Source organism: Phocoena sinus, chromosome 4 (genome assembly GCF_008692025.1).
Source record: "Phocoena sinus isolate mPhoSin1 chromosome 4, mPhoSin1.pri, whole genome shotgun sequence".
NCBI classification, from domain to species: Eukaryota; Metazoa; Chordata; class Mammalia; order Artiodactyla; family Phocoenidae; genus Phocoena; species Phocoena sinus.
In genome coordinates this window covers 140,649,930-140,677,015 of record NC_045766.1, presented here as the reverse complement: position 1 = coordinate 140,677,015, position 27,086 = coordinate 140,649,930, and the positions used below count along the sequence as shown (strand labels likewise).

The window sequence follows — 27,086 nt, the reverse complement described above, 5'->3', positions numbered from 1 at the left end:
GGGAGACATTCTGATTCGCCTTCTGGGCACCCCCGAAGCAGACGTGTTACCTGAGCAGCTACTCTGTGCTGAGCTCCTGCTTGGCGCTGAGGAGGCAGCATCTGCCCCGATGGATGCTCTAGCCTAGTGAGAGTGGGGATAAGTGATGCATACAGAACCTCCAGCCCAGTAAGGCACAGCCAGCCCCACGGAGGCACAGGGTTAAACAGATGATTCTCCTCCCTGCAAACAGAGCTTTAAAACTCCCATAGAAGTAAAATACGGAGCAACGAAAAATTTCAAATTATCTACTTTACTGACACAATACAGTAATAGATCATTGCATATACTTGTTCTGGTTTCTAATCCTCATCTTGAATAAGATGAAATTAAATACCCTAACATACTCACCTAAAGGCAGTGTTACACTAAAATCGTCCTTTTCTGTTCTTGTTGGAAACATTTCCATAACCCGGTGGTGACTCTTCATCACATTTTCACATTTTACTCATATGTGCTAATAATGCCTATAAGCACCTTAGTTCTACGATGGATGATGTGGTTAATATCGTTCAGTCAACTTCACACTTTAAAGCTTTAAAAACTTGAACATTTAAAAACAAAAATCTTTAAATAAAGAATGCTTGGGGCTTCCCTGGTGGCGCAGTGGTTGAGAGTCTACCTGCCGATGCAGGGGGCACAGGTTCGTGCCCCGGTCCGGGAAGATCCCACATGCCGCGGAGTGGCTGGGCCCGTGAGCCATGGCCGCTGAGCCTGCGCGTCTGGAGCCTGTGCTCCGCAGCGGGAGAGGCCACAACAGTGAGAGGCCCGCGTACCGCAAAAAAAAACAAAAAAAGAACGCTTGGAAATGCATACAGTTTCTAAAGATACTTTTACTCACTGTATGAAGATCAAGGTGATGTGCTTAATGCCTAATGTAGAAGTACTACACTTAATCTCCAAAAGATGAGAAAGAAACCCTCAGAAACCTATGAACAGTCATTCCTGACCTGCTACCTCTGAGAAGTGACATGTATGCATTCGCAGGGAATTTCATGGAATTACTGGATTCTTCTGCACAAGCTCTTAGATTGTGGCCCTGAGGTTCCCACAGACACACAACACATAGTGATCATGTAAAGAACTATACCTGCTAAGCTTGAGGATACACCACACATACATACACACACACTCACTCGTGCAGGCCAAGAGAGAAACAGATCGTTACTACCGCTGTGGTTAGCAATTGCCCCAAATACTTTTAAAAATATGCATTAAAAAGCATTTTGTTATTGTTAATATGACCAGATAAAACTGGTTAATATATTTGATAGGACAGGTTAAATGTACAATAGGTCGGTGAAATTTCTGAGTATTTTATAATCTGAAAGTCAAAGAATTTTTAAGACCTGACAGAAGCAGTTAGTCTAAGATTGCTAGGAAAATGGCACACTTTGGAAATCCACTATTTCCATCGGAATTGGAGCTGCTTTTCAACCCTCTGTCTTTCTTCAAGACAAAAACGACAGATTCTGAATCAAAGCAACGTTTAAGTGCCAACCAAGACTTTTGCTACGATGCTGGCAGGTTGAGGAGGTGCTTGGGAAAAGTGATTTCCACCCCTATTTTGATTTCTTCCTTAGACCCTTTAAGAATGAAGAAGGGTGTAAATAAATACATAAAACTATTTTGTTTTAAAATATGAAGTTTTTCTTTAAAGAAATTTTTGTACTATAAATAGTATGATTTCTGAATTTATTTTCTATATTAATTTCATATTATTTTACTCATGATTTCAACTGAACACTATTCTTTACTCCCCATATATTTAAAAAAATTTATTTTATTGAAGTGTAGTTGATTTACAGTGTTATGCTAATTTCTACTGTACTGTCCCATATATATATATATATATATATATATATTTTTTTTTTTTTTTTTTTTTTTTTAATGACTCCACTGGGGCCGTGAAAAGTAGGTGATAGAAATCCATGTTTAAGCCATAAAAAAAGAAAAGGAGCTTGAAAGAACGACAAATGAAGCCTGCGATTTTGAATCTGGCTTTTTTCATAATTTTCCTTTTTACTTCCTCTACATTGATGAGTCAGGGACATACCCTCCCAGCAGAGAGAATGAGGTGCTTTTGTGGTCGATTCTGGGGCACAGGTAGTTTTTAAAAATCCTTGGGGGGGGTAATTTTGAACAGGGGTTTGGACTGCTTTCATATTCATGGTTCGTGATAAATTAGTTCATCCAAATAATATGAACCCCAGTATGAGTCGATAACCAGATACCAATTCTAATTAGTATGGTAATTCATGAGCGGGTGTAATGCTTTTGTGTCAGGTGTTGCTTTCTTTAAAAAGATCAGGGTGTCCCACTTTGCCCTTCTCCCTCTTAACTGTCCTCTTCTCCATCACTGTGTCTCACTGGGGAAGAGCCCTGTCCCATCGGCACAGCACACCTTTCCCCTGCACTATAATTAGAGCTCATACTTCCCCCATGACATAGAGACCCTGGGTCCTTCTTAAAGATAAAAACAAAAGCATAAAACCAGAGGCCCCAAGAGGTCACATGATATAGTCAGTTCCTCATTACCAGCCCTGCATACAGCCCCGTGGAAGCCCCTCCCCTGAGTTGCATTTTCCCTGACTGTGTGTGTGTGTGTAATCTTTGGCATAATGTAGAAGTTCCTAAATCTGAAAAGATCTTGATGAGATCTATACTTAAACTTTTTCCATTAGCATTTGAATTTTTTAACCTACTCCAATTGACCTGTATTATCTATGTTCAGGAAAATGAACATTATAAATGAATAATATAATGGAAAGAGGTCTGATGGTCACCCAGGGCAGACTTTCCCTTCACAGGAGAGAATTTCTAACCCATCTGAGGGTAACGATTGTCAGCTTTCCAAATGCACAGTGACCACACAGGAGCAAACATTTTCTTTCATTTTCATAAGCCATCTGCTCTGGTTTCTAGATTGTGGCCCCTAAAAGTCTGCCACCAGATGGTCTCCCCCAGAAGACCACAGGCACCTTTGCTCTTCTCTCACCCCCCCAGCAAAGCATCCTGCCCCCAGAACTCATCCACAAGGTGCCCAAGGTGGGAACAGGCATCGGGCTCCTGTTGGGGTCCGGGGCTGTGTCTGTGCCCATTTTTCCCATCCCCTCACAGCCCTCATCACACACAGGGGTCCCTGGCATGTGAGTGACAAGCCTTGGCTAACCCCTGCTTTATTTTAAATTCAACTATCCTGCTATGTCCAGTTCAGCCCTGATCCTTTTGATGACGAAAATAGTCACCATAATCACCAAACAGCTGGCCACTAATCTCCGAACTTCCGTGCAATATGCCGGAAGGACAAGAGGAAAGAAAATCAAAGAGCAGGAAGAGGAAACCAGCTGGCAGAACCGCATCTCATCCGGCCGCCATGCAGGCCCACCGAGCAGCCACAGGGAGTGGCTGAGAGTGGGGACCGGGGCCGTGCAGCCACGCCCTGTGGTGCCACGGCCCATGCTGTCGGCCCCCGTGCTCGGCTCCGGGTCCTGGGGAAGCTGTTGAGTCTCTGCCTGCCTCAGTTTCCTCTCCTGTAAAATGAATGGGTTGTGGAAACAAGAGCATGGCCATGCTGTGTAAATGAGTTAACCTGGGAACCCAGAACCTAAGGAAGGGCGCACGGCGTGTCAACTGCCTTTAATGAGGCCAGAGAGCGCGAGAGACCCTTTCGGGCAGCCTCACTGTGTGCATTGGAGGTGGCCAGACACCAAGGAGGACTCCCTCCTGGACCCCGTCTCCCAGCCCAGTTCTGAGTAACCGGGCACAGCGGGCACGGGGACGAGCCTCCACCAAACATCCCACACGGCCACTTGCCCTAAAGGTCAGCAGTCCTCAGGCCCCTCTCTCCTCGTCCATCAGAGCACCCGTGGCGGGACTTAACACACCACCATGAGTTTTCTCAAGCTGCCGTGTATCATATACCTCAGATGCGCCAGCATAAAGGTCCATCTTTGCACGTCATTAGCTGATCCCACACCAGAACGTGAAGTAGTTTTAGCTGACGCCACATTCCTGACACATCAGCCGGAGGGTTCACTCCAGGTGACAGGAGGGGTTTGCTGTTTCTGCCGTCGCTCATATACTTAAGTTAGGTGCTGAAAAATACGTCTACCTTAAAGGAGTTTGCTTTTTTAAATGGAAAAATGAAACTCGACTTGTAGAAGCTTCTTGAGGAGCAGTTAGAAGGTTCTCTGTAGAGTGAGCATAGCGGTCCTGGCTCCCTGGGGCCTGGGGTGCAGGAAACCTGCTTGGGGGCAGTTCAGGAGGGCAGCCACGGTGCCAGCGTTGGGTTTATAACACTTAACTTGGAGTGAATTGCTGTTTTCCAGACCGATTTTCCGCCCTGTGCTCTGTGGCAGTTTGGTGCAAATGACCTTTTCCAAATGTCGCAGAGCGTTGGGGTCACATGAAGACTGTGCCTGGTCCCCTTGAGTGATTTCAGGACGTGAGCGATGGAGGCCCGTGGCCCAGTGCTGGGCAGCAAGGACGGTGCCCACAGCCGCGGTAACAGGTTCGTGTTTTCTTGTCCTCCAGAGCTGGGTGAGATTAAAAACGTCACCACCACGCAGCCCTCCCTGGAGCTGGACGGGCTGGAGAAATACACCAACTACAGCATCCAGGTGCTGGCCTTCACCCGGGCTGGGGACGGCGTGCGAAGCGAGCAGATCTTCACTCGGACCAAAGAGGATGGTGAGAAAGGGGGTGGCTTGTCGGGGGAGAGCTCAGGTCCCGTCTGAACCTCCAGGGGCCACACAGGAGGCTCCCACCAGCTGGCAGCATTCCTGGGCAGGAGCTATTGTTGGAAAGGCTGGGTCAGAGAATTAATTCACCCACCTATTCTTTTTTTTTTTTTTTTTCAGACTTCTTAACATCTTTATTGGGGTATAATTGCTTTACAATGGTGTGTTAGTTTCTGCTTTATAACAAAGTGAATCAGTTATACATATACATATATCCCCATATCTCCTCCCTCTTGCGTCTCCCTCCCTCCCACCCTCCCTATCCCACCCCTCCAGGCGGTCACAAAGCACCTAGCCGATATCCCTGTGCTATGCGGCTGCTTCCCACTAGCCATCTACCTTACGTTTGTTAGTGTGTATATGTCCATGCCTCTCTCTCGCCCTGTCACAGCTCACCCTTCCCCCTCCCCATATCCTCAAGTCCGTTCTCCAGTAGGTCTGTGTCTTTATTCCTGTCCTGCCCCTAGGTTCTTCATGACATTTTTTTTTCTTAAATTCCATATATATTTGTTAGCATACGGTATTTGTCTTTCTCTTTCTGACTTACTTCACTCTGTATGACAGACTCTAGGTCTATCCACCTCATTACAAATAGCTCAATTTTGTTTCTTTTTGTGGCTGAGTAATATTCCATTGTATATATGTGCCACATCTTCTTTACCCATTCATCCGATGGTGGGCACTTAGGTTGTTTCCATCTCCGGCTATTGTAAATAGAGCTGCAATGAACATTGTGGTACATGACTCTTTTTGAATTATGGTTTTCTCAGGGTATATGCCCAGTAGTGGGATTGCTGGGTCATATGGTAGTTCTATTTGTAGTTTTTTAAGGAACCTCCATACTGTTCTCCATAGTGGCTGAACCAATTCACATTCCCACCAGCAGTGCAAGAGTGTTCCCTTTTCTCCACACCCTCTCCAGCATTTATTGTTTCTAGATTTTTTGATGATGGCCATTCTGACTGGTGTGAGATGATATCTCATTGTAGTTTCGATTTGCATTTCTCTAATGATTAATGATGTTGAGCATTCTTTCATGTGTTTGTTGGCAGTCTGTATATCTTCTTTGGAGAAATGTCTATTTAGGTCTTCTGCCCATTTTTGGATTGGGTTGTTTGTTTTTTTGTTATTGAGATACATGAGCTGCTTGTAAATTTTGGAAATTAATCCTTTGTCAGTTGCTTCATTTGCAAATATTTTCTCCCATTCTGAGGGTTGTCTTTTGGTCTTGTTTATGGTTTCCTTTGCTGTGCAAAAGCTTTGAAGTTTCATTAGGTCCCATTTGTTTATTTTTGTTTTATTTCCATTTCTCTAGGAGGCACCCACCTATTCTTGACTTTGCTCCATGCACACTTTTTGCTGCCCTCCCAAAATATTCCAGCACGATTCAGACCAGCACTTCCTGTGTCACCTTTGTTTGATTTATCCATTGTTTCTCTCTTCCCCTATAATTTTTCCTTTTTTTGGTGGGGGGAGGCACATATTATTTTAAACAAAAGTGCCTTTTATCCCAGGCCTGTATCCCAGGGCCATCCCTGTTTTGTATCCCATTAGAATAATTTCAGTGAATCTTTAGCTATTAGTGTAAGCTCTGATCATTTCCATCTTTCCACTTAAAAATTATGTAATGGTCTACATCGTCATATGCTGTGCCAGCTTTAGAATAACATTAGAATAAGCCCTCAATGTGAGAGCTTCATGTTAATGTTTTAAATTTCTTACAAGAATTTATGATGATTTAGTAAAATTTTAAATCGTAGCACATTTTTCAGATCACAAGTTGGACTTGGTTATGTGACTATTTCCCAATCCTACAAAAACTCTATGGCAAAATAGTTTTTTATATTATTTTAAGGGAAAGCCTGAGGGACCTTACTGAAGACTTTTTGAAGAATAATTTAACTTATAATACATATTATGGCAACAGTGAGAAAAGCAGTTTCCACCTTACTAAAAGAAAGAGCAATTGATATCCAATTGATTCCCTTGTGGAATCCTCCAAATCAGAGCTCAGCATTATACCCAAGCCAGAGTTGAGGTGGGAACCACGACACCTGAATTCTGTGCTGATTTGGCTCTGCAGTTTTGTTTTTTCGTCTTCTTGCGGGGCCTCTGTTCCCCAGGAAGCTGGGCAGGGTGTGGGTGGGAGAGCCGTTTTCCATCGCCCATGAGTGCCCACGTATTGGCCGTTTTGATGTCCTTTGCTACACAGGCAGTCAACATTCTGTTGCTTCCCCCACTATGTCCCGTGGGAACAAAGCTAGGGACACACTTTCAGAGGCTTGGGCAGACCCTTCCTGCCCAGCTTTTCTGTCTCCTAAGGACACTCCCCTGACATTCACAGCATCACTCTCTGTTCTCCCCTCATCCAACCCAGCCCCGCTCCCCAAGCAGTCCTGTCCGTCTACCCTCACATATTATGTTTATTGTCTCTCTAGCCCTTTGTGCATTCTAGTTCCCGCACACAAATTTAACCTCATTACCCTCAGTTTTTCTAGAACACACAAGTGATTATTCCCAGTTATGTGCAGGTGTCAGCCAATGCTGCCCAAAGGAATTGCATTCTTTAGGGAAATCTAAGGTCAAAATGCAATGCCATTAGGAAGTCACACATTCATAGAGATATCTACAAAGCTATGTCCTGGGTGAAGACAGCCATATTTAATTTTTAGAATGTAATCAACCGAGAGCTGTGTCTAGATGCTGGCTCTGCCACCTGCTGCCGTGGGACTTTGACACCTTACCTCACTTTCTCTGAACTGGACTTTTTTCATGTACAAAATTTCCATGACAATCAGACTGCACAGAATTAAGACATAAAAAGTGAAGTGATGTGTGCAAACATCACCTAGCTTGACATATCGTGGGATGGTTCCTGACACTAGACATTTGATTATTTGATCTCCACTCCTTCAGAATGAGGGTGGAACCTTCTTTTGCATTGCTAAGCAATAACACAGATGTCACTGGAATTATTATTTAAAGAGCAAATTGATCAGCAACATGAATTTTGACACATGCATTTTTCAGAAAAACATACAGAAATCCAATAAAAGCAGAAAGCTCTTTACAGCTCCATACTGACGGGTAATTTGGGATCAACTTTTAATTACTCCTCCAGTTTTAGAAATCATAGAGCTCTGTCTCAAAACTTGACCCTGAGACCCAAAGTGTAATTTGTCAATCAATTATTCTCTACTTTCATATCCAGTGCTAATAGTATGGGGACATGTGATTAATTGTGGAAGGCCCTGCCTTGGGCATACCAGGGAGGAGATCAAGAATTCCACTTGTGCTAATGTGGACGAAAGTGATGCAGAGCTGAGTGTCAGTATTTACTTGGGATAAATCATCAGCATTTTCAAAAAGAAGCAGAGCAGAGATTAGGTAGAAGGAGAGAAAAACTAGTATAATGATGAGTTTATTTCCCAGATTCACATGAAAAATTCACTAATCTAGAAATGGTGAAGAATTGTGCCAGCCTTCCTTATAGACTCAGTGTCTAATATAAATAGACATTTGAGCTGTTTACAGAACTGATTCCAATTTTGTGTCTGCTTGAAAGGAATGCGTAATCAAAGTCAGAGTATAAATCCTGTTGATGCTTCTGTGAAGTCTTATGATTTGAAGTTTGGATAACACTGCCGACTTCAATTAAATGATGTAAAAATATAAAATAATAATTGTCAACATTTATTGTTTTTCCTCAGAAAAGCACTATTCTAGGCACAGGTTGAAGTTTCATTGTTTATTGTTGCTCTTGCAAGTAAAGAAATATTAACACATTCACAGCAAACATTCAATTAGGACTTCTCTGCCCAAAACAGTTCTTAAACTAACGTCCTTACCCCTCAGTGTCATGGGGCCTGGAATTTTAAATTATATTGTAAGGTCACTGATCATCTTAAAAACGAAAAATTTATCACTTGCTAGTGAAAGAGATAAAAACAGAATCAATAATAAATATATAAAAATAGATTAAATAAATAAAACTGAAAATAAAACACACAAAACGTTTACTTTTACAGGGGATAATTCACACCTGATATATTTGTTTAGAAAACAAGTCTTCTGTTCCATAAGTAGTTTCTCAGTTTCTATAAAGATTCTTGGACATATTCTCCAAGAATATGGAGATCTTGATATAGATCTCTGATATAGATCCTTGGACATACTATTGGGTCCATAGTCTCAGTTCCATCAGTATAGTTGTGGGTCCACAGAGATATTCTCAGGGTCCATAAGAACAACTGACGTCTCAGGTCTTCTTCCCAGGACTGCTCAATCATTGAGAACTTGCACATTTTTTATTGCTGCAAGACCACAAAAGATTATTTGCCAATCAAGCTTTTTGTTTCTGAACACAGGACAGCTAATTCTGAATTCTAAAACGTTTGTGAAATCCTGCTACCATTTTATTTGCTGAGAATATAATCTGAGCCAAGCCATGGGGAAGAGAACACACACAAACGCAATTTATTATTTTTCCAATTGTTATTTTCGTCCTGCTGGCAGAAGGTAGTTTCAGCCCTGATCCTTTTCCACAAAAGAAAACATTACATATATCTAAATAGCGACGGTTGTGTTTAAGTGCAGATATTTACTGAATACATCACAAATCCACATAGCTCTGTGGGAAGAAGTCCAGCAGGAGCCGTGATATGTGATCTTTGGTCCCTCTCTGCCATGGTTAATGATCTGTTTAGCAGGACATCTGAAAGTGGAGCTCAGAGCAAGAGAAAAATAAACAGACATCAGGATATTTGATTCCTCTGGCCAGCCATATCTTGAGCCATACATCCTCTTGAAGGCATGGATGGTGTGTTCTCAGGTGATAGTGTAACTGCACCCTGGTTCACCTTAAAGGTGATGGACTCTTTGTGTGTGTGTGTGTGTGTGTTTGTGTGTGTGTGTGCGTGTGTGTATTTGCCTGACCACCAGCAGTGCTGCCCTTCAGGAGACACTGAAGGCTTTGTGTGCCGTGAGAAAGCCTGTCAATTAATCGGTATCAATACTGCTTAGGATTCCAGAGTCCTGCAGCATTTGGCAGGGTTGTGATGTGCTCTGTGCAGTAGCAGATACAGCAGCAACACAACAGACCAGGATGTCCTGGGAGGCCTTCCACCACGTGGATGTCAAAGCTTCCTCTGCTGCAATGATTCTCACACAGGTTCCTAGGAAGTCCAAGGGCTCCTAGGGGGGCTTCAGAGACGCCCAGTGGTAATGGGGAGGGCCCCTGAAGGGCTCCCTCCCAGCTCTGCTTCAGGAGAAGCCACTCCACTTCCACTGTGTTATGCATGGGTCTCCCACATGACACTTAAAAGGATTTGTCCACTTTGAAGAGTGTTTGGAAACCAGTGCTCTAATGCGTGCAAAGGCCAGACATATTGGAGCCTGATGGAAACCAGAAGAGAAAAGGGGCCTCATGCATTGCTTGGCCATGACGACAACTGCTATTGTGAAGGTGTCCCTGCAGCATCATGTCATCTGCTCACGGCTCAGAAAAGCCACTGCAGAGCCTGGCGCTCAGGTGGACCTGGCTGTCACGGCGGGTCACACATACACACACACTGGTGTGTGCACCACGCCACACACAGCACAGACATCACATACACACCACAAACCACACATGCACACTCACACACTATACACACACTCACACATACCACACACACACCATGCATGCTACACACGCAGACATACTCTACACACACGTCACACACACATCACACAAATCACAAAACACACACTACACACACCACACAAGCCACAAACCGCACACACACATACCCCTGCCTGAGGCTGATCTCTAAGACCAGAAAAATGATGATGACAAAAACGAAGCTGACCAGTGTCTGTGAGGTACTTATCAGACTTTTGTCTCATTTCAGATTGAGGCAATATTTTTACAGAGCAATAAGGTTGATGTTTCACATTAAGATACACTCTTAGGTGGCTTGACTGTGTGGACCCATTCTCCATGCTGTGTAGCAAATCATCACAAACCAACACCTTAAAACAATACAAATTCATTATCTGACCATTTCCTGGGGTCAGGAGTCCAGGGACAGGTTAGCCAGGCCCCCGCGCAGGGTCTCACAGGCTGAAATCACAGTGTTGGCTGGGCCTGGGATCTCATCTGAGGTGGGATCCTCACCCGAGCTCACTGGCAGTCCACAGGACCCAGTTCCCTTAGGGCTGAGACCATCTCCTCAGCCCCCAGAGGCCACTCCCCAATCCCTGTCTCATGGCCCCAGCAGGGTCACATGGTCGTGTGGTCATAGCAGGACAGTTGACCTCTTCATCACCAACAGGAGCCTGTCTCTGCTACTCCAAATCCCTCTCTGACTTCTAGACCCTCTTTTAAGAGGCTCATCTGATTAGGTTGGGCCCACCCAAGTTACTCTCCTTTCAAGTAACTTAAAGTCAGCTGATTGGGTCCTTAATTATATCTGCAAAATCCCTTCACCTTTGCACACAATATAACCTGATTTTGAGAGTGATCCATCCGTCATAGTGACAAGTACCACCCACATTCAAGGGGAAGTAATTATACAGGTGTGGATATCAGAGGGCGAGAATCTTGGGCACCATCTTAGAATCCTGCCTGCCACACTGAGCTCATTTAGAAAGTCTGCTTGGAGGACCTAGTATGCCCCAGATACTGGCCCGGGCACTGGAGACACAGCAGAGAACAGGACAGGTGGGGCTCGCAGGCTGGTGGGGGAGACAGATATTCACCAATCACTCCTGAGTGGGTTATGACGAGTGCCATGAAGAAGCATCTTCAGAGACAACCCGCCCTGAAGTTGTCACAAACCTCACCTAGGCTAGTGACAGAGAAGGTTTTCTCAAGAAAGCAAGCACTAGCAGAAGCTGAGATGAGTTAGAGTTGCCGAGGACAAGGTGGAGGGTGGGGAACAATTCCAGGCAGGAGGAACCCAAGGCTGTCAGTCATCATGTGTCAATGACCTGATGTGGGAGACGCACGCCACACCCAGGGACCTACAAAGGGCTCCAGTGCTGTGCAGTGACGCAGAGCCAGGAAGAGAATCCAGCCACTGACCTGACACGTCCACGTGGAGGTCTAAAGCACACACCAACCTTACACATCCACCGAGAGGCAACGAGAAGGGAAGAGAATTCTAGGTTCTGGCTCTTGCGACCAAGGATGTGGCTGTGCCATTTGCTGCAATAGGGGACGGGAGGAAGGAGGCTTGGGAGAGAAGGTGATGAGCCCTGCTTTGAACAGGATAGGTCTAAGGTGCGTGAGTCAGAGCCGAGATGCCGGGGCCATCAGACACGAGAGCTCTGAGAGCATCTGCGTGCACAGGGGAGCACATGGGAGAATGCAGAAGAGATGGTCCTCAGCTGCTGCATTCTTAACTTCAACCAGTCAAACCTGGAGCCATAAGTTCACTCAACGATGGCCAGAAATTCATGAAAGCTACCTAAGCTTACCTGTATCTTCATAAGAAAAAAGCAGATTACCAAAATGTAACCTGATGACTAGGAGTGTGTCTTATCAAACTATGTCCCAGACACACCCTCCTAAGCCATCTCTGTCTCCTGCCCCTCTCAACATTTGGTGTTTATAATTCAACACTGAGTTACAAAGTAAAGGCCAGAATCCTTTAGCAATATGTACGATAAAGAAATGGCGATGGTTATTACAAATGATAGCGAGAGTTTATTCAGTGTGTATTATATACAGGACTCGTATTAATTCTTCACATGAATTCTCTTTCATAATCTTAACAGTAAAATAATAACTTGGTATAGTTATTGTTCTGGCTTCATAGATGAGGGAACTAAGACTTATTAGAGAACTTCTGAACTTGCCCAGGACACAGAACCAAGTGATAAAGTTGGAGAAAAGCCCACAGTGGAGGCTGCAAAGCCCACACCTTTAACCATTGTGGTGTAATCCAAACCAGAACTAAAATTTTAAATTCTCATTCGTAAAATATTGGCTCAGAAATCCTGAAAATCTTTCTCCAATGTATTGTGCCTCAGTTTCTGTATATTTATTATTTTCTTGTGCAAAATTCTAATAATGCTACAAGGAAAGATTTTGTACAAGATGGATCATAAATCAGCGTATGAGGAACCACATGGGGGTTTAGGTAGTAAGTGCAGTGAAAAACCCTTTGATCTGACGTGATCCAGGCAAGTTAATGGAAATAATCTACTAAAGAAGGAATCACTACATTTTACAGTGACCAAGAGACAGAACTCAAACATTGTAGTTTAACTTAAAACATATAAATACACATTTATTATATAATCATTGTCTAATCGAATGATCCAGACTCATTTCTTTAGTTTGGGATGAAGAGATGAGAGTTCTATGTCACTTTTCATTCTTTGAACTGTATCCATCATGGACCATCTGTAATTTCCACTTTAATTTCTTGATCGTGGAGTAAACATGTATTATCATTGGTCAATAATCTGCTTTTTAATTTCTTTTTATCTGTTTGCCTTGATTTTTTTGCCATGTGACCTGTTCTTCTCACTAGTCTTGCCCAAACCTAATTGAAGCTTCTTTTTTTTTAAACTTACCTTCAGAAAGCTTTTCCAAAGTCCCATCAATTGTCCTAAAAACAGTTTTCTTTGTGCACTCATATTTCATCAGTTTCCATAAATTAAACTGCATTACCTTGACAAGTACAATTGTCACCAGCAGGGTGGAAACAAGCCTGACACTCCTGATGAGCAGCCAGCCAAGGGGTTGTTGCCAATGTACTTGGGGTCCTAGAAGGACGCTGGCCAGAGGGAGTGCCTGGTGGACGCCAGCTGCGTGGTTTGCTTTACGGAAGATATGGAGGGTTCTGGCCAATCTGGGGGCATCCATTAGCGTGGGAATATTAAGCATGTGTACGCTCTACCCTTGGCGTTCAGGAGGAACCCCTGTGGCTCTGAGCCAGGTTGTAGATGTCTTGGTGATAGCCCTCACCAGTAGAAAACTAAGCATATTCAGGACAAAGGTACCTTGTTCCCAAGGACCTATTAATCCAAGCTTCATCACTCCTATGTGTTCCTTTCTCTAGACCTTTTGCTCTTGGTGGAACTTGTCAAAAACTGATCCCAGGGCTTCCCTGGTGGTGCAGTGGTTGAGAGTCCACCTGCCAATACAGGGGACGCGGGTTCATGCCCCGGTCCTGGAAGATCCCACATGCTGCGGAGCGGCTGGGCCCGTGAGCCATGGCTGCTGAGCCTGCGCGTCCGGAGCCTGTGCTCCACAACGGGAGAGGCCGCAGCAGTGAGAAGCCCGCGTACCGCAAAAAAACTAAACAAAAAACTGATCCCAAGATTTTGTATTTTCAAATGATGACTGTGTCCAACCCCCGTTAACTCTTTCCGGAGTTGTTGGTTTTGTTGTTTTGACCTAGAAGAGTCAAGGTCAAAATTTGAGCATAATTTGACCTAGAATTGTCACCTAGAAGGTGACAATTATGAGATACACATTCAACTCCAAAAATATTTACTCTGAAGTTAGGTTGTTTTTGGAGAAGGAAGGAACTCAAAGCTTCCTCCAGGGGCTCACAGGGGACCTTACTGGTTTGAATTTCAAGGTCTCCATCAAGGGGGGAACCTCTCTCTACGTGAAAAGTTAAAACAATGAGGAGGAAAGCAATAACCTCGTGGTTTCTCTCACAGCAGATTTAACACTCTCTCCTCTTTATCCCATGTTCTACCCACCTCACCTCATTCTCCCTCTTCAACCTGGAAAACAAAAGGGTGGAGAGAAGGTCACTTATGTTCAATCTCACTTCTCAGATTAAGCTTCATGTCGTCAACACCCTTTTCTGCATTTTTAGATGATTTACAGAGGGGAGTTTTTTGTCTGTATAAACTGTGAATCTTGGACACAAAAATTCATACTCATAAAAGCTGCTTCTGAGCCTCTCCTGAGCCAAATAGAGGTGTCATTACAAAGTGTTCTGGGCACAGAAGGGTGATCTCTGATGACTGAGGTAATTCGCCCTCATTCCTAACTCAGGAGGCAAGAGGTACCTCCCAAGCCTGTTCAAAGCCAAACACTGTAGCAGAAGAAAGAATGACCCAGAAGCTAAATTCTCTACTAGTCAGAGGCAGGAAGTCATCAGGGACTGAAAAACACAGAGAAGGCTCCTGGGAAAATAGGGACTTGAGCTGATTGTGTTAGTTCTGTCACAGAAACAACCATTCATGACACTGGTTAAGGAACAGCAAGGCAGGCTTCATTCAGGGGAACGATTTGATAGGTGAAGGCATGACCACAATAGTGCTTTGCAGTAGGGGAGGGAGATTGGATTCAGCTTTGAATACAACAAGGAAAGGTAAGAATTTATAGCCAAGGAGTGAAGGGGAGGAAGAGGGGTCATTGGGTGAAAAAATTACTAAGAGGAAACATCAGGGGTGAGGGGCATTCTGGCTAAACTGGCTTCACAGGAGTTTCGCAAAAGGCAGGTGAGGAGGATCAGAGATTACCTGGTGATGACAGAGAGTGAGGACTTTGATCGATATCAAAGGTGATAAGATATTGTGGAGATTCTGGCTAAACTGACTGAGCAGGATACTTGCTAAAGTGGGTTCTTAGGGGATATGCCCAAGAACATAACTTAGTGGAGCTCCTAGGTCACTGGTCAGAAAGACACTGTGTCAGCCCCCAGGGTGGCTGTAACAAAGTCCCACAGCCTGGGGGACCAACAACAGGAATGTGCTGTCTCACGTTTCTGGAGGCAAGAAGTCCAAGATCAAGGGGTGGGCAGGGTCGGTTCTTTCCAAGGACTGTGAGAGAGAATCGATCCCTGGCTTGTAGATGGGCATCTTTTCCCTGTGTCTTCACATTGTCTTGCCTCCATGTATATCTCTGTGTCCACATCTCCCTTTTTTTTACAAGGACACCAGCCATGCTGGTCAGGGCTCACCCAAATGACCCCATTTTAACTTGATTTTCTCTTTAAAGATTCCATCTCCAGATAAGGTCACATTCTGGCATGGTAGGGTTAGGGCTTCAACAAGTGGGTGTTGATTGAAAAAAAAAATGCACAACGTGAGAGTTGTGAGTTAAGTTTTATTTGGGGCAAAATAAGAACTATAGCCCAGGAGACAGAATTTAAGATAGCTCTGAGAAACTTCTCCAAAGAGGTAGTGGGGAAGGTCAGTGTTACATATGATTTCAGTGAAGGAGGTACATGCAGTCAAGCACACGTTTTGGCAGAAGCTTCCTGCTAGTCATGAGGAACAGGTGTCACCATTAATGATTTTAGTGCTTTTCTAGATACGAGGAGATGCAAGAATCAGGCTCATAAAATCTTCTCCTAAAAGTACCTATCTATATGAAGACATGTTCTACCAGTTTTTCCCAGAGCACAGAGGGCCTCATTCCTGATGTCCACCCTGAGCTCCTTTCAGTAGATGTTGAAGGTCAGCGGCTGCAGCAGTTCATGATTTAATCCTTGCAGAGGCAGATGGCAAGTGCCAATTTGTAGTTGGCATGGGTTTGGAGGGACACAGTTCAGCCCGCATCCCTGACTCCTGCAGAGCTGGGAAGAGAGAGTGGCAGGGCCCAGCGGTGTCCTGTGGGGTGGTGGGTCTGGAGTGGCGGGGAGGGAAGCTCCATCATTCTGTCACTAAACTTTCTGCTTTTCCAGTTCCAGGTCCCCCCGCGGGAGTCAAGGCGGCTGCGGCCTCAGCCTCCATGGTCTTTGTGTCCTGGCTCCCCCCTCTCAAACTGAATGGCATCATCCGAAAGTACACGGTGTTCTGCTCCCACCCCTACCCCACAGTAAGTTGGTAAATCACCCAGTGCCTTTCAAGCATCTTCCAGAAACGAGCCACAGGCGCTCGCTTGAGACATTCTCCTTCCTTTGTTTCCCACCTCCTTGGGTTTCCCCAGTGGTTTTATTCTTCTCCCTCCTGTCTGCACATACAAAGCAAGGTCCTCATTACCACCTCACTGGAAAATACACTTCTGAATCCTTCTAAGGGACATGGTTGTCTGGAATGATTGTTTATTGGGTGAGTTCCCACAAACACTGCCAGCCGGCTTATCAAAATCAAAACCCGGAGGCCTTAATTGATCGTCAGTGGACACTACCTATTGATTTTGCTGTTGGGCTCATCCTTCAATGCACTTCATGCTTCACCTGCCTCCCTCGCACACCCCGACCCCGTCCTCCTTCCTTGCCCATCGCCCACTGAGACCCAGCAGCCGGAAAACCCTTGTTATGCTAGAAATGAAGGACTTTAACAAGACTCTATGACCCTCACAAGTACAAAAGTCAGCTTAATTCATTGTGAAGGAATTAAAAGGTAGGTAGGGTACTTAATATTTCAAAATATGGGATTTACTGTCATTAGTATTAATACCACTGAATGCTACTTACAGGGTTAGAGTGTTTCTTAAACAGAAGAATATGTGTATCCAAAGGGGAAATTTCAAAGAAAACAAAAAATGGTTCATGAAATTTATGACATCTTCGTAGAAATGTTTATGACATTTTCTGAGGTAGGCGCTGTGTCCAATCCATCTTTCCATCTCCCAGCTCCCGGCACAGCACATGACATGCATAGCCATTCACTGTTTGTGGAGTGAATACACAAATTAATTTTGGTTTTATTGTGGTAAAATAAAAGGTAGCATTTTTAAGTGTTCGATTCAGTGGCATTAAGTCCATTCACATTGTTGTGAGACCATCACCACCATCCATCTCCAGAGCTCTTTTCTTGGAAAACTGAAACTCTGTGCCCATGAAACACTACCTCCCATTCTCCCTTCCCCACCCCCTGGCAACCACCCTTCTCCTTTCTGTCTCAGTGAATTTGACTATTCTAGGAATCTCATAGATATCACCGGAATAAGACAGTGTTATCTTTCTGTGCTTGGCTTTCTTCACTGAGCATAATATGTTCAGGGTGCATGTATGTTGTAGCATGTGTCTGAATTTCCTTCCTTTTTAAGGTTGAATAACATTCCTGAACTAATTTAGTAATTACTTTTTAATTAAAATGACATGCTTTCCCAAGTCTAGAGTCTGTAGGGGACCCAGAGGCCCAGTGGCACTATAGACACTGAGGATGATTAATGGTGGGGAGACAGGGGGAGAGCAGGAGTGTGGCTCACAGCTGGGCCTCCGTCTCTGAAAATTATCAAGTTGTATGTTCTGCTGTTTATATGTCAACAGCAGCACCTCTGGAGTTGAAGTAAAGACTTAGAGGTAATATGCTTAGATATGGGTTTCAGAACTTGTGTGAGTTCCTTATCTGGTTTCAAACATGCTGTTACCTCTCACCTGCTGAATCCTACCATCAGATCCCACCATCAAAGTCCAGAGATGCAGAGCAGTGTAGAGGACATGGTGGGTGGCCCTCTACTCAGAGGCCATTCACTGAGGACCCTGTGCAGGATCTGATCCTTTGGGCATCAGCCCTGACATACCACCACATTCAGCAAAGAGAGACAAAATTATTGCTGAAAGTGTGCCCATATTTCACTCGAATATGAAGGGCTTCTTTATTTGTATTCATTCATTCATTTCTTGATTTGCTGTAGGACTCCCAATTGCTCTTCTGACTCCAATGAGCTAGAGAGAGCCAGCAGGGAACACCGGCAGCTCACCCTCATTCTGTCTTCCCAATCGGCTATTTATCTCTAAACTAAAAGCCCCAACCTGGCTTATTTGTAATTAGTCCTGAGTGACTGAGGCTTAGCGGAGCAAGCCCGCGTTTGTGGATCGTGGGTGCCATATTACTGTCCATCCTCCCAGCCTACGAATTAAGTCCTGTAAAAAAGGAGGAGTTACTATCCCAAACACAGTATCCATCGAACACTCTGTAGGATGGAATATAAATAATTTCCCAAGAGATTTCCAGTCTCTCCCTGCATAGAATAATGGGATTGAACTATCCAGGACCTTCTCAACAAGAGCCTTTCAAAAAATACCTTAGCGAGATCAAACTAACCAGAAAAGGTGGGAAATAACTGAATTTCTCACCTCCTTGATGTCTTACAACCACTAGCAGGTGTTTCTGTGCGGTCTTTAACCATATTAAAAAAAAACATTGTAAATCTAGAAATATGATTATCACAAGGTGCCTGTGGTCTCCCGGGAAGCACCACTTATTAAGCTTTGCAGAGAGGACCCAGAACTCCAGAGCTGTCCTCAATAACATGAACTGAACCAGAATCAGTTTTCTTCCATCTCTAGAACCACATTGTTATTCATCTATTTCAAATATCACTTAAGACCACGAGGCCTATTTTTAATAGACTTTATTTTTTAGAGCAGTTTTAGGTTGACAGCAAAATTGAGTGTGAGGTAAAGAGACTTCTCATATGATACCTATTTTTAAAATAAAATAATACCATTGCAAGTAAAGATGAGAGAGAACTAATACATGTGTCTTCAGAGGTGAAGACTTAAAAAATTCCATCTACTATTCTGTTTTTTTCCCGTGGAATGAATAAGGAACTATAAGTTACTGGAAAGGGGGAATTTTTCCCATCTCTAGTGTCTGCGATTTAATTTTAAGTCAGAAAACAATGCCATCAAATTTTCTAAGGCTTTTACTTTTCTGCCAATGTATCGAAAGAAACACCAGAGGGCAGTCCCAGTTCTGTGTATTTTTCCTGCTCGTGTATCTGAATGTTTTTCCTTTGAAATGACTTCATAGTCGAATGTAGAACACGGGAAGATAAATTAGGACACAGCATACTCCGTAATTTAATCTTCTTTATGAGAGTCCCTCGGCTAACCTCCTTGCTGATGTAAATTTTCTCTCAAGATCCTCAATTCATGCCCCTTCCTTGTGAAAGTGCCTTGTTAAAAGACACAGGCTCTTTTCTCTAATATGTACGATGCATTGTCTGATTATAGGCATTTGTTTCACGGTGTTCTCTCAGGTCAGCTTAGTAAAAGGCGTCAGCACATGAAACTTTGTATGTTGCCAGACAAGAAACTGGAAATCTGTCTCAAGGCTGGTTGTCTAAAAGTGGTGCTTGGTAAACATTAATCTCACTGTGAGGGACCAGCTAATGCAAAGAGACATCAACCTTCCCAGTCAGAGCAAAACCTCAAATCTGTTTGATTAAGGAATTCATCATATAATTTTTGGAACCATGGCTATTACTTTTAGTATATAATGGTTTGGATGATCAATTCATACACTATGAGAAGCAATGGAAATCCAAAGTAATGAGCTAGCCTTGTAAGGTCCCAGGTAGAAAGTAGTTAACCTGGATTTCCTCTCTAACGACCCTCCCTACTTAAAAGCAGACTGTGAAAAATGTTATATATTACATAAGAACTAGGAGGTAGAAATTGTCTGTTCTGCAAGGCTAAGCTGATGGACATAGAAATGTAAAATTAGATAGCACAAACTTCTCATTAATGAAGAATAAAAATCAGAAGGTCTAAAAAAATTATATCAGTGCACTATGATCCACCTCAGTTATTCCAGTTTCAGAAGATAATGTTAGCCAGTTCCTGCACAAAGTAGAGCTCAGTAGATGCTGCTGAATGAGCAAATGAGACTCATAGCAGCCAACTCTCCACAGTGGAGCCCACAACTCAGAATTAAGCAAGTCTTCTAGGAAGCAAAGAAAGTAGCCTCTACCAGGTCCAGACAACATTCAAGCCAAGGTAGCAGGTATGTGTTTGCCTCCCAACCCTCCCTAGACTGCATTGCCTAAAGCTATAGTGGGGCTGAGGACAAGACAGAGTGGCTTTAGAGAACCACAAATATTCAGGAATCTCAAGTCAAAAAAATGGTGCAATAACAGAATCAGGGAAGTAGTAGCTAATGTGACCACCTGAATTTATAATGATGCTCATCATAATATTGATTGCTCCTCTCTCAGAAGTCACCATGGGCCTCCTGGTTGTAAAATGCCATTGCCTCTTAGGAAGAAGTAATGCTCTTCCTATTTTAAGTTGTAGCATCACAAGCTATTATATAGTTATTTGTTTTTAAATTTGTTTTTCTTAGCTTCCATTATCCTTTTATTCTTTCTCCTTTGTCCTCCCTCTCCCTCAACACCCCACCCTTAAAAGTAGGCACTTTTCAATACCCTACCTTCTTTTCATATTCTTTACTATCTCCCTGAATAATTGAATCTATTCTCATAATTTAACTTTCATCTGAAGTTGAGGGGTTCAAAATGTTTATCTCTAACTCTGAGAATCTTAGAGAACCAATCAGTCCTATATTGTCAACTTCCTACCATCCATGTCTTCTTGGAGACCCCACCACATCCAACATGTCCAGAGCCAAATTTATTCTTGCCCCCCTTCTGTTCCTGTTTCTCAGCTAAGCTAATCATTACCTTTGACTAAGCTAATGATTACCTTAGACAAAGCTAAGCCTTAGATTACCTTTGACTCCTGTTCTCCCTTTCCACTCATTATCTGATTGGTTTCCAAATCATTTCTTCATTTACCCAGCAAATCTCTGTAGAGAGCTACCCTGTGCCAAGGGCTGAGCCAGAGTTGGAGGTATATCAGTCAGGAGAAGCTGAGTTATGCTGTGTAACAAGCATGTCTAAAAATCTCAGTAATTTCCACAAATAACAGCTTTATTTTTCTTTCACATTCATGTTCATTGTGAGTTGGTGGTAGCTCTGATCCATGTTATCTTCACTCCAGGAAGGACCCATATGGGTTTTATGGCTGAGGGAAAGAAATCTCTGGAAGGTCTGACATAGGCATTAAATGCTCCAGCACAAATCAATGGCTAGAATCCATCACATAGCCTCACTCAACCACAAGGGAACCAAGATTACAATCCAAACACATACCCAGAAGACAGGCAAACCAGAATGTTTGGAGAACAACTCTAATATAACCATGGGACTGCAATGACAAAGGATAGAGTGTCTTTCTTTGAAAAGTTCCTAGTTCTATGGAGGGCAGAAAATACTAGAGATGGTCACTGCTCTGTGTGGCATGGTAAATGACACAACAGTGGCATGGACAGCACTGGATGACACAGGAGTCAGGTAGGAAGGTGTTACTCAAATAATCAGGCCAGAGACTGTTACTTAGGACATATATACAGCCCTGGCTTGCAGAAGGGGAAGAATTGTACCTGATGAGAGGGTTTTATGACCAAGGGAAATAGCACCTGCAGAGTGACATTGTGTCATGAAGAGTCTTTCTCCACAACATCTTTCTAATCCTCTCCCTTCCTTTCACTCCCACCACCCTTGCCTTGGTTCAAGTCCTTGCTTGGGAAACCAAACTAGGGCAGAAGCCTTTCCACTACCCATATCCATTCCCTTCCACTGTCTGCATCACTGTCATAATTATTCTTCCAAATTCTTTGTCCAATCATGTCATGCCCTTGTGCAAATTTCTTGGATAATCCCTTTTTACCTAAAAAATGTTCAGAATTCTCAAGATGACCTGGGCAGATTTCCATAACCCAGCTCCAATGGTTGTTCAGTCTCCTATTCTACTAACCTTCCTCCATCCAAAATCTAAGCCACACTGTGTCTCCTGTGTGTGTGTGTGTGTGTGTGTGTGTGTGTGTTGTGTGTGTATTGTGTGTGTGTGTTAGGTCCTCCTCCTCCTTTTCTTTTCCCTCTCACCCTCCCATGTAATAATGTTTATTCTTTTTTTTTAATAATGTTTATTCTTAAGGCTCAACTTAGATGCCACATTATTTATTCTAACATTGTTGAGCACTTGCCATATTCTAGCTGCTCTGTGTTAAATGTTTTATGCTTATAGTTTCCAAACTTGTTTTTTCATGACTCACAATCGGAAATATATTTTATGATCACACTCCAGTACACACACACAGCAAAAGCCTTGTAAACAAAAATTCATTTACTACACATGATGCACTCTGATATTTTCTGTTATATTGGATTTTTTTTTCTTCTTTTATTTTTTAAATGATTTCCAGGCCCATTAAATTGCTTCTATGGACCACATTTTTAAAAATACTGCTTTCAACAGTTAATTCTGATGATTACCTTATGCAAGAAGGGTTGTTTTTATTCTCTTCTCTGTACTGGTGCTGACATGGAGACTGTGCAGCCTGCCCAGGACCACGCAGCTTAGCAAGGTAAAGACAGGGTCTGTAGCCCACAGGGGTCTGAGCTCAGGGACTAGGCTCTTCACCCTAACAGCCTACTGCCTTCCCTGGGGAAGCTGGCCCCATTTCGCTTCAGCATCCCCAGCACTGATTTTTTAACCTCTCTTTGATGTAACCATAATCTCTTGCATCACTGTTGGAGGGGGGCATAGCTGAGCCCCCACAGTGGCACGTCAGTTTCTTAAATACAGGAACCACAGTTAGTTACTATTATACTTTTGGAAACCCCGGTATTATGGTGACATAGTAGATGTTCAGCAAATGCTATGTTGAATTAAATTTTATGGATGATGGCTATGAGTCAACCAATAGAGGTTAAACTGTATAATGAAGTTTCTACTTAATAAGGCAGGAAAAGTGTGTTATATACTTTGGGATGCTTTCCATCCCCTAAGGATTTAGATAAAATGCCTGTGCTTTTGAGTCACTGACATGGAAATCATTCTGCCACAGTTCCAGCTAAATGACTTATTGCTGGACCTCTTTATTCTGTAATGGCAACGCTGTAAATTATGGAGTTGCCAAAAGTCATCCAAAGAATACACAGTCATGTTTCACATACATATACGCAATTAATCACGTGTCAGCAGATCTTTTTTGGGCACCTCTGTGTGACAGACATGCATTAGGCTCTCTATGCTCTTGAGATTAACTGAGCTCTACTCTAGCACTCAGCATCTTATCATATGACTGGGAGAAAACTAGAAAAGTTTCCTTGAGACAGACCTACAGCTAAGCATATGAAAACCAACTCTGGTTTCATAAAATTTCTGGGGAAGTATCAATATATTCTTGAGCTTCCTTAGAAATATCTCAGTATTTCATGGCCAGTTCTGATGAAATATGTTCTAAATCTGCTTTAAATTTTTTGTGCTGCAATTTACATATATTTATTAGACTCCAGCTCTTTGGGGGAGTGAGGGGAAGTACATGCTATCTTGTATAATCTAGTTCTTTAAAAAGATGAAGAGCAATAATCTAGTTCTTTATCTATCCTCAGTGAACCAGCCAATAACTGCTCAATATTTCTGTTAAGTCCATATTTTAATTTTTTTTAAATCATCATCTGTGGTGCTTCAGTATCATTGGGCATAAAGTGAAGCTGTCCAGTTGCTATAATAGGTCAAAATGCAGGTGACCCCCTATGCTAAGGTTGGGAGAAAGCTTGGCCTTTAAAATCCTGAGCCCGATTTTGGACTTTATTGAACAAAGGGAAGCAGAATCATTTATTCAAATGGAATTTCTGTACAGAAACAAGCCCTAAAAATCACTCTTCAAGCCCAGTCTCACAAGATTGCCTGCCCAATTTTGCAGATAAGTTGCCAATACACATTCTGGCTTTGAACTGCCATTCATTCAGACTAGACAGCGGTGTAAACTTCTCCACTGCTTCTTACTGCTTCCAAAGTAGCCACAGATGAAAATACCCTTTTGATCAACTAGCTTTTGGAGTTTTTGAAAGATTCCAGCTTTGAAAACATATCATCTTTTTGACTTGTTCTGATACAGACATGGGGTACTATTTAAGGAAATAAATGGCTTCAGATCGTTTTCAATTAAGAATTAAGAATGGCTATTTTTTTTCCAAAACTATATATTATACCTCTATTACATTTATTACCTAGAACAGCCTTTCTCACAATTTCTTTCTTATGTTGTGAGAAGTTATGTAATGCTAAACCAGTTCTTCTGTGCAAAATTTGTTGAATAGCTGATAGCAATCAAGTTAAATTAATAAAGCCTTTTTACAGAGAGATCATTTGTATGTCAGATGGTATGACAACAGGGAAAGGATAAGACAAAACTCTACTAAATGGAGGTGATTTTGTTTGAAAGAGAGTGGGAAATATAAGGATCCTGTAATATCAGTCTGTCTATTGGGACAATGCCCTGATTCTAAACAATAGCATGGAGAAACTAGTTTCTTTCATGCCTTTTCTGCATATCACTTTAATTCACTTGCAGAACATTATAACAATAATTTTTATATTTGGGAGACCCAAAATTAAAATATTTTATGTTTGGAAGTCTTTTTTAAGTAGCCCATAGCCATTTATATAATAGCCGATAGAGTGATCTTGGTAAAGTACAGAGGAAACCACCAAAATTGACTAAGATAAAACAAGTAGCTTTAATATGCTATTAAGTCTATGAGAGCTGGCCATCTTAGTCTATTTCGTTAGGAAGATCTTTGTGCCGTATTATCTTCTTCTAGCGATGAAAATAATGAAATAAAATGGAAATCAGATCAAAATGTATTATACATAGAAATCTTAAAAAGAGGTAAATCTTAAATTGATCCAGCTAACTGTTTATTCTTCATGTAATTGAGGCTACTTCTCTGCCACTAAACAGAAAGATTTTATATGCTCTGAAAGAGTCATTGCCCTATAATTAAAAGAACTATCATTTTGTTTATTCTGCTTTGCAGGTTTTTTTAATCACTGCTGTGAACATTCTATCTATGAAATCATAGCATTCAATTTTTTTAAAAAATAGGATGTTAATAATTAGATGTTAAAACTTTTTAAAGTACCATATTTCTTTGATAGAATTAGTGTTTCATTAAAAACTTAATTAAATTTTTTTAAAGTGGAATTCTGTTTATATCCATCAGAAATGGTGAATAATTTGATCTGAGCAGCCTGCAACTCCATAGTCAACCTCTACACATATTTTTCTGTTGTGCTCAAATAAATTATAGATCATTATTAAAGTCACTAAGACAACAGACATTTCCTCAGTCCATTCCAAAGAGTGGTTAGTGGGTCCCGACCCTGCAACGTTCTAGCCTAGGATCCCTGGGGGATAAGTGGAGGGCGGAGGGTGAGGCAAGGCCCACTCAGAGAGATTGAAGCATCCATGGGGGAGTGATGGTAAGAACATACAAGATTATAATCCAAAGGGCACTCTAGGATTGACCCCATACTAGGACACAAAGCAAGCCTCAACATATTTAAGAGTATGGGAATTATTTCAAACATCTTTTCTGACCACACCTGCATGTAACTAGAAATCAACCACAGAAAAGAAATGAGAAAAAAACTCTTACATGGAGACTAATCCAAAGGGCAATAATGATAAGGACCTTAAGGGACATATAAACAAAGGGAAAATATAACACCTGATTGGGGGGATTAAAGAAGGCTTTACAAGTTCATCTGTTCAGCTAAATAGTGTAAGAGATTTGAAAATGGATTTGGCCACTATTGGGTAAACATCCAGTTTTATAGAAATTACTAAAGAGCATTTAAAGTAGCTCATTGTGGCTAATTTTATCTTATTTACTGGTTAAAAAGTATCTTAGACATGAAAGGAAAAACAATACACTAGCATCCCAAGACAAGAATAATTCTGGAGTGAAAGTAGGATTGGAAGATGCTGTTCCTCGCCTTTTCATGGGGTGATATTAAAGCACTAGGATAAGACTAACCTAAGCAACCTGCACATCATTTTGAGGAGGATACTACTGAGTTTCTCAGAAATGCACGACTCCACCCACCAGACCTAAAGCCATAACACAGAAAGGCAGAACACTGGAAATGTGAGCTCTCTGGCTTGGGTGTCGAAAGGTGAATATCGTTAGCTGTATTTTCCACTCTGGGTACAATTTTAGGGAGGCAAGCATGTCAGAAGCCTTGTAAAAACTTGCTATAAGTTTTTTTTAAAACAAATGCATGAAGTTCCCATTTATTTTCCTAGGCATTTTACAAATGTGAATTCATGTCCTTGACTATGACAGGGATAGTTTTAGGAAGGGAATTCAAATGATTTTATTTCTAGATTTTAGTAGGAATGTGTCAGTTGCCTTATTTTAATTTTTCCTCCATTTGGCAAACCATGATTATATCTCCTTCCTTGATGAGCAAACTTACCTTATAATCTATACAATGGAATTGAATTCAATAAATGTCTATGAATTCAAACTCAGCAACTATTTATGATCTTTTATTATTACTAGGCATGGTATTAAGAGCATCTGCACAGCCCAAAGGAAAGATCTGTAGTCCAGCGAGCTTGTATGGCTAGCCCCAGATGTCCTGTACCTGTTGTCAAGCCTCATCGTACACATATTTCTAATCACATCAGCCTCCACACTTCCAGTGCAATGGTGTTGGCATAATACCCCAACTACCTCCCAGAGCAAAAACCCATGAACATTTGATTTGAAGCACAATATTTAGCTCAATAGATAAACTACTTACACATTTTATA

The 27,086-nt window shown here is 42.3% G+C and overlaps 1 protein-coding gene across 1 annotated transcript in view; it reads left to right on the top strand.

The window, feature by feature from the left end:
- DSCAM (DS cell adhesion molecule) overlaps positions 1–27,086 on the top strand; it is a gene marked incomplete at its 5' end in the record, with an annotated part of 749,720 nt that overhangs the window by 645,431 nt on the left and 77,203 nt on the right. The window contains 2 exons of the mRNA XM_032629458.1: positions 4,576–4,731; positions 16,424–16,557. Of these exons, the coding sequence (XP_032485349.1) occupies positions 4,576–4,731; positions 16,424–16,557 (290 nt within the window). The remainder of the gene's footprint in view (positions 1–4,575; positions 4,732–16,423; positions 16,558–27,086) is intronic.